At 37.9% G+C, this 11,067-nt stretch overlaps 1 protein-coding gene and 1 long non-coding RNA gene across 2 annotated transcripts in view; one reads left to right on the forward strand and one right to left on the reverse strand.

Annotated features, from left to right (window-relative positions):
* Positions 1-11,067, reverse strand: part of LOC127532461 (uncharacterized) — a 295,805-nt gene that overhangs the window by 50,921 nt on the left and 233,817 nt on the right. The window lies entirely within an intron of this gene.
* On the forward strand, positions 744-5,377 carry emc4 (ER membrane protein complex subunit 4). The gene is made up of 6 exons (XM_051944182.1): positions 744-887; positions 1,582-1,730; positions 2,060-2,174; positions 3,304-3,457; positions 3,544-3,704; positions 4,758-5,377. The coding sequence occupies exons 2-6, from the start codon at positions 1,624-1,626 to the stop codon at positions 4,791-4,793; spliced, it is 573 nt and encodes a 190-aa protein (XP_051800142.1). The 5' UTR covers positions 744-887; positions 1,582-1,623; the 3' UTR covers positions 4,794-5,377.

The following is an 11,067-nucleotide window of genomic DNA, read 5'->3' on the forward strand; positions in this document are numbered from 1 at the left end:
TCATTTAATTATTCAGAAAATTTAATCTGGTATCCTATAGAATGTCTTCTGTTTGATATTTAATAGTTATTTAAATTTTAAAAATACTACTAAATCAATATGGATTTGAAATGAATTGTGGCAAATAAATTAGGTATTTGTTATTTAACTATGGGTATTTTATAATTATGATTTATTTCATTGTGCCGTTTATACATTTTTGACAAATTATTTTTAGTTCATGATTTCACACTGATTTATTTGTAATATCACATGTATTAATGCCAGAACTATTTATTTATTTAATAATATTGTATAAACTGCTCTTCATTGTAATGTCAATTCTATTTTATTTCCTTTCATTTTCTGTCATAAAATTTTATTTAATTCCATTTTATTTCATTTCATGTTTATTTTACTTAGCTGAATTGAATTTTTTATTGTATTTAATTTTATCTCACACAATCTTATGTATTTATTTAACTTAATTTCATTCTAAATAGTTTCATTTATTCTATTTCATTGTAATTTATTTCATGCAGTTAAATTCATACAATTTTATTGTATTTCATATTTTTTCATTTAATTTCATTCCATTTTATTTTACTTAATTTTATTTCATTTTATTTCATTTTTCTTCATTTAATTGTATTTCTTTTGATTTAATTCTGTTTTATTTAAAAAAAATTCATTGCATTTTATTTTGTTTCATTTATTTATTTATTTTAAGAAATCGGGACATGACGCAATATACGTAGCGACAGCGTATTACGTCATCACTGCGTGCCCCGGAAGCATCGAGCGACGAGGAGTGGAGTTTTTCGTCACCCTCAAGCTAATTGTTTACTCTTTTCCTCAAAGGATATCGACAAAATACACCTTCAATAGCGTTTTGTATGTTTTATAAGGTAATATAAACTTTAATATGACGTTGTTTTGTGTTTTTTATGTGAAATGCTGTGTTTGAGCTGATTAGCAGCGTCTTGCTTTACATCGTATGGTGTTTTTTTTTTATTCACAAGTTTTATGTTTAAATTGTCGATCTTCTAGTTGTTACTCATTGATAGTAGTCTAATTGTGATCAGTCATCTCTGTCTAGCTGGTTGTTTTTGTCTTTAACCGAGTTGTGTCACATAAACCGTTAGCTGTCATCTATAAGGCTGAAGACATTTTATTTAATTAAAAAACTTCTAATGTTTAGAGCTGGAAAACACAAATCTGATATTTTTATATTCAGACAAACATCAAGGATGAAGTTAGTGTTCCTGTTTTTATCTGTTCAGCATGCATGAGCAAAACAAGTCAAATATTTCCCACGTTACTGCCCAGAAGATGATTTTATTTATCATCTCAAATGTGTAAATGCAGGTAAATAGGCTGTCCGTTCTCACAGTGTCACATTACATAAAACAAAGAAGTCAGATGTGATTTTATGTAGATGACGTCTTAGACACCGTAAAATAGGAACTTGTTCACACAGCACTTACATCCTTTATTACATTTCAGCATCACAAACTCTACCATGAAGTGATTCATAGTTCTTATTACATCCTTGTGGTTTGAACCTGCGATATAGAAAACATTTTTCTTTCATCTCTACAGGTTCTTTTCTATTTCTGAGCTCCAGCAGTACGGACGGTTGCTATGGCGTCTCCAGGGGGACAGGGAGGAGGAGGTGCTCTGTCTACGAGAGGAGGCGGCGGGGCCCGGAGGATGAAGTGGGCCCTGGAGCTCAGTGTAGGCAACACCAGGTAAACACACCTGGACACGAATAACGGCGTGATTTTAAGGCAGAAAAGAAAAGAAACTTTGAAGAGGAATCGTGATTTTAAATTTCATGTTCCCTGATTTACACACTACCAGTCACAAGTTTGAACACACCTTCTCATTCACTGTTTTTTATTTCATTATTCTCTACATCTATCTGTCTATCTATCTATCTGTCTGTCTATCTACTTCATGCGTGTGCAGACAGATTCTTCCGTTGCTCGTCCTGCTTAAACACAGAACTAAATAAAAAGACGTCGCTCATTAAAACAGTCATTGAGGAAAACCTTCTTGTTTCCTTCTTGTGCTGCAGGAGTCGTGGCGACCGGCAGGGCGGTCAGGGGGACGTCGTCTACCCCATCGGCTACTCAGAGAAACCCGTCCCCGACACCAGCATCCAGGAAACCGACAAGAACCTGGTGGAGAAGGTGACGACTGGTTTATGTTCACTGCTTCAGATACGGTTCTTCTTAAATGCGCTTCCAGCACCAGTCAGGGTGTATTTTTTTCCCGTTTTGGTTTTGTAATTGTGCTCATTGAGCTCCATTTTTTTTGGATGAATATTCAACTGATTTTGTCTTTTGCAAGTAGCAGGAGAAGGAATGTTGTGACCTTTGAAGGAAGAATCTCGACCACTTTAAGTTCAACTGGGTGGAGATAATTAGCCACACAAGACCATGAAAATGTGTTTGCCCCCCCTACAGAAATGTTCTATTTTAGCATATTTGTCACACCTAAATGTTTCAGATCATCAAAGTATCATTTTTAAGCAGAGATAACCCACACACTGTGGAATCATGTAGATGGACTTTAACTGAGGCCAGTGAGGTCTGCAGATCTTTAGATGTTCCTCTGGGTTCTTCTGTGACCTCCTGGATTAGATGTTGATGTTCTTGGAGAAATGTTGGTGGTTGGTCCACTCCTGGGAAGGTTCTCCACTGTTCCATGTTTCTCCATTTGTGGATAATGTCTCTCACTGTGGTTCTCTGGAGTCCCAGAGCCTCAGCAATGGCTTTGAAACCCTCCAGACTGATGAATGTCAATGACTTTGTTCCTCATCTGTTCTTGAATCTCTTCAGAACGTGGCATCATGTGCTGCTTTTTCAGAGCCTTTATCTACTTCACAATGAAGACAGGTTCTATTTAGTGATGTTTAGGTTCAACAAGCCTGGCAGTAATCATATGTGAGTGCGGATGGAGAAACTGAACCCAGCTGATGAATGAATTTGGTCATTTGGTGGATAAGGGGGCAATTACTTTTTCACATAGGGCAAGATGGACTGGACGATAAATGAAATCATCTAAAAAGTGCATTTTGTGTTTTCTTGGGTTATCTTTGTCTCATAATGAAATTAATTTGATGATCTGGAACATTTAAATGTGACAAATGTGTAAAAACAGAAGCTTTTTGTAGAGGAACATCACAGATCTTCAATGAGGACATTTCTTTTGTTTACAATTCCCCAAAAACCGATCCGTACTGAGTGTAGATGTGAGAGAAGATAAATTCAAAATCTTGGAATGACCCCGAGTCTCCTTGGTCCTCCTGTTGAGCAGCGCTGCTGGGATGTGGCCCTGGGGCCCCTGAAGCAGATCCCCATGAACCTGTTCATCATGTACATGTCGGGCAACACCATCTCCATCTTCCCCATCATGATGGTCTGCATGATGGCCTGGAGGCCCATCCAGGCTCTCATGTCCATGTCTGCCAGTGAGTCTGCAGCTTCTTTCTGGCTTTCTAGAGTCTGTTTCAGTCTCCTGCTGTTCCCTTCACGTCTTTGTTCTGCTGCTTCTCAGCCTTCAAGCTGTTGGAGAGCTCCAGTCAGCAGTGGCTGCAGGGCCTGGTCTACCTGGTGGGGAACCTCCTGGGCTCAGCGTTGGCCATCTACAAATGTCAGTCAATGGGGCTGCTCCCGACACACTCGTCTGATTGGCTGGCTTTCATAGACCCGCCTCAGGTACAGCAGACTTTTAGAAACTCTATAAAAATGACATTTTTAAAATACTTGTTCTATTTACTTGTATATAAATTTAATACTTTTTGTACAGCTGTTTGTTGTTTTGTTATACTATGTTGTTTTTGGAAGTGCCAACAAAGTTTTATTGCAGAAATGCATTGACAGTAAATATCCTTGAAATGAACGGAGAAATGTTGAACTCTGGCTCCCAGGTGCAGAGATTTAATCATGATGGCAGGTTTTCATGAAACAAACCGATCCATGTTTTATCATTATTTATCCCAGTGTTTTGGTTACTTTTCACTATTTCACCCTCATTTTCATTTTTGGGCTGTAATTCTTCCCCTAAACTTCTGTTTTATCTGAAAAACTTTCACCCCTGAAACCAGATTTAACTCCACCTTACTGCAAAATACAGACGCAGACTTGGTGAGCGTTGTGTTAACTCGGTCAGTGAGGCCCTAAAGTAACCGATTTTTACATATTTAAGTCAAAATTCCACATTTCACACTTCTATCAATTACTGAATAATAACATTAGTTGATTTTTATCACAGAATCCCGTTTGTGTGCATTTTAATTACTCCTTAAAGAGTCAAATTTTTCACGTTTTTCCAGTTTTTGACACCTCTCCAGTGTAACATAAAGCTTTAACCTGCTGTAGTACTCTGTTTAGCTCAGTAGAGGGCAGAGTAGGTTTGTTTTATCACTTTTAAGTTTTGAATTGGGATTCTGAAGACCATGGAAGAAGTACTACAATGGTGATTTTTTTTTTTTTTACTTGTTAAGAAATAGGCAGTCTGTTAGATCTAAAACAGCATTTGTTTCACCATTCTTCAAAATAAATAGCAGAGTTTATTGATGATCTCAAACATTTATGTGACAAATATGCAAACATGTTGGATTTCTGTAGGGGGGCAGATAGTTTCTAAGAGCTCTGTATGTGGCAGACTTGTGCGTATTTCCTCTCCAGCGGTCATTGTTGACGTCAACATGAACGTTCTTGTTGCTTCAGAAGATCTCACGCTGACTTTATCCTCGTCTTTCTCAACAGAGGATGGAGATCATGGGTGGAGGGATGGTGCTGTGAGGAGGACTCACCCAGGATCAGATATTTACTGTATGTTCTCCACACCACCAGGCTGAGGTCCAAGGCAATTCTGTCTACTTCCTGTCCACAACAGTTAACACAGGCCAGATGTGTGTCAAATCAGCAGCTCAGCTTGAAGACGGGATTTTCTCCACCACACATAAACGTTACTTCAGCCCTGCTCTGCTTCATGTGTTTGCTTTTCTCCATTTTCTCCTCGTAAAGATTTCAAAGCCAGCAGGCCATCATGTTGACTGCTATTAAACTACTGTTTCCAGATGAAATGTAGGAGATTATTTATACAGAATACAGTTAGTTTGGGAGGACAGACATCACTTAATAACAGAATTTTATCTAGAATTCCTAAAAACAGTCTGTGAAGTCATTTCTGTTGGAGTAGAATAACGTTTTCTTCCATTTCTTGCTTTGTGTTTTTTCCCAGTTTGTGGTGAAACGCTTCATTTTGTCGACATGCTATCCAGCAGCACTTACTAACTGGTTTTAATTTATAGGTCTGTTTAATTTATACTGAATCGCCCTGTGAAAAATGTTCTACGAAATAAATCCTTATTGGTTGAATTAAATTGTGTTCGACTGTCATTGAAGGAAACAGGAGTTGTTGCTCTGGTAGTTTTTGATTTGTGAATATTTCTTTGTAAAGAGGCTTGTTTTTAGTCTTGTGTCCTGTGAGTAGTAACACCTCCACCTCCGTTCTTCACTGTCAGGACGATGCATCCACTGTTCAGAAGAGACACAAAATGACACAAAACTCGCCTCAAATGACCAGCAACCAGGGGTGAAAGTAGTTTTAAATTCTTGCCGGAACTATTAGTAATAGTTCCGGACCGTTCCGGCTTACTTTCACCCCATTCCGTCGATGCTAACCATTGTAAATCCTGTTGAAAGTTTTTCAGCCAATCACAAGAACGTGTGGAATTTCACGGGTAATTTATTGCTCGTCCCAGTGCAATAAATCAAGCGCACCTATTTGCTATTGGCTGCTACTGGCCAAAACAATCGCTGTGTTATGGAAGTAGACACACATGTGCACTCACGTACTGCTGAGTGAACTGCAGTCGATATCTATGGATAGCAGGCAGGCCGGGCGGCGTACCCATAGATACTGGTGGAAGAGCGGCGTATCGCCAGCAGATCTTTTCCCAGAACTGCGTTCCGCCACCAGATCTTTTGCCGGTACGCAGTTCTGGACCGTTCCGGCTTACTTTCACCCCTGCCAGAAACTACTCATTTTTTGTCACAATGTAGGTGAAACCACCCTTTCCTTGTCTAGAACTTGTTCTGACTGACCACCTATCACACATGCTGATATGAGCCTGGAAAGTTTACCCAGAATGCAACTTTTTCTCCGAAAATTTTCCAGAATGACTCAAAATTGTGCAAAATGAATCTAAGGGTGTCCCAAAAGTTGCCCAAAATGACTGTACACTGCTCAATTTCTGCCTAAAATGACAAAAACGTCTCCAAAATGTCGGTAAAATGATCCTTTCATTGTCTAGAACTTCTTCTGACTGACCACCTATCAGACTTGCTGATGTGAGTCTTGAAAGTTTACCCAGAATGCACCTTATAGCATTTTTTATCCAGCCCCATTATCATGACTACCACCTCCGTTCTTCACTGTCAGGATTATGTATTTACTGTGGTGGTCCTGATCAGAAGAGATAAAACAACCGCAAAGAAACACAAAATGACCACAAAATCCGACACAAAAGACACAAAACCAGCCCTGAAAGTTTACCCAGAATGCACTTTTCCCCCTAAACCTGTCCAAAATAGCCCCAAAACTCGCCCAAAATGATTCAAAACTACTAAATTCTTGTCAAAATGTAGGTAAATGATCCTTTCGTTGTCTAGAACTTATTCTGACCGACCAGAATGCTGATATGAGCCTTGAAAGTTTACTCAAAAATTGTGCAAAATGAGTGTAAATGTGTCCAAAATGATCCCAAAAGTTGCCTGAAATGATTAGAAACTGCTCTATTTTTTGCCTAAAATGACAACAGCGTCTCCAAAAAGGTCAAAAGTGATCAAAATGTGGGTAAAATGATCCTTTCATTGTCTAGAACTTCTTCTGACTGATCACTTAACACATGCTGAGCCTCAAAAGTTTACCCAGAATGCACCAGCCCCATATCATCCCTCTCCCACCTCTGTTCTTCACTGTCAGGACTATTCACACCAACCATGGACTGATCAGTCTATCGTGATCAAACAATCTTGTGTGTTTCATGGAGAAACTCTGGATAATCCACACTCTAAAGTTAATTCTCTTGTGTTATCCAGTATTGCTCTGTTGATTCTTTCAGAGCTGATCACACAAACATGTTGAAATCTAAAAAACAAACTTGCTTATTGAACAGATTCAGTCACGACCACAGTAGAGTTTGATATCTGACGACAACACGATCAAACAACTGGACATTAGTTGTGTGTTTTGAGTCGATCTGTTTAATTTGTTTGGTGCCATCAGACCATTTCTGCAACAAAAATGCATCGATACGGAGCGATATCCACTAATTTAATGCACTTTTTTTTTGGATTTCATACCCTAATTTCAGTACAAGCCTGACCTAAAGTTACTCCACAGAGGAGGTTAGTTATTTATCAGCAGCAACACCCTGGACAGAGAACAATAGCAGTCAGGTAGGGCAGAGGCCAAACCTGAGAGGTGAGTAGCACAAAGTTTGTACAGCCTTAGTCACACATGAATAAATGTAAAAGGTGAGATTTTAATGTGAGGCGTGAGCGTCTAAATAAGACCAGTAAGGTGAAAATAATTCCATGCTGCTACTGGGTTTAAGTGTTTAAATATAAAAGATGAAATATCACAGCTTACATGAACTGCTTTACCTCCAGGCTGAACAGCTGCTATTTGCTCTTCTGTAAAAATGAAAATGCAACAGTTAAGATTTACTGTGTTGATAACAGAAGCCCCACGATATAAAAACTTTGCTTCTCCACCTTGAGTTCTGATGACAGACTCCTCATCAGCATGGATGATACCAAATACCAGCATTATACAACTTTCTAGTGTTTCCAGCTGCTTGTGGCTGAAGGGGTCTGTTGCCCTGCAGTTGTATTTAACCCTCCTGTTGTCTTCATTTATGGGCACAAAAAATGCTGTTTCCTTGTCTGAAAAAAATCCAAAAATTCTGCAAAACATTTCCTAAATTTATAAAAATGTGCAAAGTCTTCAGGAAGAAAATTACAAAAATTCTTTCAAAATTTCCCCTAAAAGTTTTTTAAATCCCCAAATTTGACAAGAAATTTAAAAAAATGTAAATATTTTCAATAAATTAATCAAAATCTTCCAAAAAAAATCCTAAAAATATCTGAAGTGATTCCATATGTACACACGTGGACAAAATTGTTGGTACCCCTCAGTTAAAGAAGGAAAAACCCACAATTCTCACTGAAATCACTTGAAACTCACAAAAGTAACAATAAATAAAAATTTATTGAAAATTAAATAATCAAAATCAGCCATCACTTTTGAATTGTTGATTAACATAATTATTTAAAAAAACAAACTAATGAAATAGGGCTGGACAAAAATGATGGTACCCATAACTTAATATTTTGTTGCACAACCTTTTGAGGCAATCACTGCAATTAAACGATTTCTGCATTTGTCAATGAGCGTTCTGCAGCTGTCAGCAGGTATTTTGGCCCACTCCTCATGAGCAAACAGCTCCAGTTGTCTCAGGTTTGATGGGTGTCTTCTCCAAATGGCATGTTTCAGCTCCTTCCACATATGTTCAATGGGATTCAGATCTGGGCTCATAGAAGGCCACTTTAGAATAGTCCAACGCTTTTCTCTCAGCCATTCTTGGGTGTTTTTGGCTGTGTGTTTTGGATCGTTGTCCTGTTGGAAGACCCATGACCTGCGACTGAGACCAAGCTTTCTGACACTAGGCAGCACATTTCTCTCCAGAATGCCTTGATAGTCTTCAGATTTCATCGTACCTTGCACACTTTCAAGACACCCTGTGCCAGATGCAGCAAAGCAGCCCCAAAACATTACTGAGCCTCCTCCATGTTTCACCGTAGGGACAGTGTTCTTTTCTTCGTATGCTTGGTTTTTGAGTCTATGAACATAGAGTTGATGTGCCTTACCAAAAAGCTCCAGTTTGGTCTCATCTGTCCAAAGGACATTCTCCCAGAAGCTTTGTGGCTTGTCAACATGCATTTTTGCAAATTCCAGTCTGGCTTTTTTATGAGTTTTTTTCAGCAGTGGTGTCCTCCTTGGTCGTCTCCCATGAAGTCCACTTTGGCTCAAACAACGACGAATGGTGCGATCCGACACTGATGTACCTTGGCCTTGGAGTTCACCTTTAATTTCTTTGGAGGTTGCTCTGGGCTCTTTGGATACAATTCCAACGATCCGTCTCTTCAATTTGTCATCAATTTTCCTCTTGCGGCCACGTCCAGGGAGGTTGGCTACTGTCCCGTGGGTCTTGAACTTCTGAATAATATGAGCCACTGTTGTCACAGGAACTTCAAGCTGTTTAGAGATGGTCTTATAGCCTTTACCTTTAAGATGTTTGTCTATAATTTTTTTTCGGATGTCCTGGGACAATTCTCTCCTTCGCTTTCTGTTGTCCATGTTCAGTGTGGTACACACCTTTTCACCAAACAGCAAGGTGACTACTTGTCTCCCTTTAAATAGGCAGACTGACTGATTATGAGTTTGGAAACACCTGTGATGTCAATTAAATGACACACCTGAGTTAATCATGTCACTCTGGTCAAATAGTTTTCAATCTTTTATAGAGGTACCATCATTTTTGTCCATGCCTGTTTCATTAGTTTGTTTTTTTTAAATAATTATGTTAATCAACAATTCAAAAGTAATGGCTGTTTTTGATTATTTAATTTTCAATCAATTTTTATTTATTGTTACTTTTGTGAGTTTCAAGTGATTTCAGTGAGAATTGTGGGTTTTTCCTTCTTTAACTGAGGGGCACCAACAATTTTGTCCACGTGTGTATCAGTGAAATTTCTAATATTTTCTTTAAAAACATTCAGAAAAAAATCAACCAAAATCCGGCGAATATCGCCGGATTTTGGTTGATTTTTTTGAATGTTTTGTTTTTAGCATTTCTTTTTTGCACCAAAAAATGTTTGAAAATTTCCCCAAAAATGCTTAAAATGTAAAAGTTTTCCCTGTGAAAATATAGACTTTTTTCCACATTTCAAACATTAAAACGGGTCGATTTTGACCCGCAGGACGACACGAGGGTTAAAACATCCCAAAGGTATTTTTTTGGATTCAAACCAGGTGATGTGCTTGTCCAAGTTAAAGGTTTCACTTTGTGATGTTAGCAGTGTGCTTTGGAGGCCATCATGGTGGAATATTCTTCTCCTGCAGACTGGAGGTCATCTGGTCAGTCAGTATTTAGGTTTATCCACACATTCATGGTCATCTATAAACGCCATCTCCACCTTCTGCACCCATTAAGCCTCATATCATCACACTGCCACCTCCGTTCTTCACTATCAGGACGATGCATTCACTGTTATGGTCCTGGTCAGGTTCACACCAAACATAGTGGACTGATCTGAAGTGAATCAATGCATTGTGGCCTCATCTGACCAAAGAATATGCTCCTGATATTCATTTTCATGTTTCTTCAAAAGGAAATACTCGACTTGTCAACTTTAAAACAGCACAGTTATTGAGAGGATGAAATCATGCCTGGCTGTGACTGAAGTGTTTTGGGATGTTACGCAAGAGAATTACAAAACTCTACAGCAGAATCATACTGTGTTAGAGGGAGGAAAGAAAGAAAGAAAGAAAGAAAGAAAGAAAGAAAGAAAGAAATTTAAAGTTGGATTATGAGAGATAAAGTCAAATATATTAATAATATATCACATTAGTTCAACATTTTGTAGTAGCTTCTTTTGATTTTCACAACCACTGGGAGTCATGTTTATGTTTTTTGGCTAATTTATCACAATCATCTTTACATAATAGATAAAATCTTTGTGTGTTGAAAGAAAACTATTAGAGATAAAAAAAATAGGATTCATTTTAATAACAAAATATTTTAAATGTGCACATTATCTTAAAATATCTCAAAATTGCAGCATATCAAATCAAAAAATAATTCAAAGTTAGCTAAAGAGAGATTAATTGAAATACATCAAAAAAGAAAGAAAGAAAGAAAGAAAGAAAGAAAGAAAGAAAGAAAGTATTGATTTCAATAAAAAAAATATTGTATCTCAAAACTAGGATATATAGAGGTCAAAT

Source organism: Acanthochromis polyacanthus, chromosome 23 (genome assembly GCF_021347895.1).
Source record: "Acanthochromis polyacanthus isolate Apoly-LR-REF ecotype Palm Island chromosome 23, KAUST_Apoly_ChrSc, whole genome shotgun sequence".
Classification (NCBI taxonomy): Eukaryota; Metazoa; Chordata; class Actinopteri; family Pomacentridae; genus Acanthochromis; species Acanthochromis polyacanthus.

What these genes read in the sequence shown, in the direction of transcription:
- emc4 (XM_051944182.1), top strand. Translation starts at nt 1,624, where the DNA reads ATGGCGTCTCCAGGGGGACAGGGAGGAGGAGGTGCTCTGTCTACGAGA. An exon ending in TCTCATGTCCATGTCTGCCA is followed by an intron (nt 3,458 to 3,543) that starts GTGAGTCTGCAG and finishes GCTGCTTCTCAG; the next exon opens with CCTTCAAGCTGTTGGAGAGC. An exon ending in CTTTCATAGACCCGCCTCAG is followed by an intron (nt 3,705 to 4,757) that starts GTACAGCAGACT and finishes CTTTCTCAACAG; the next exon opens with AGGATGGAGATCATGGGTGG.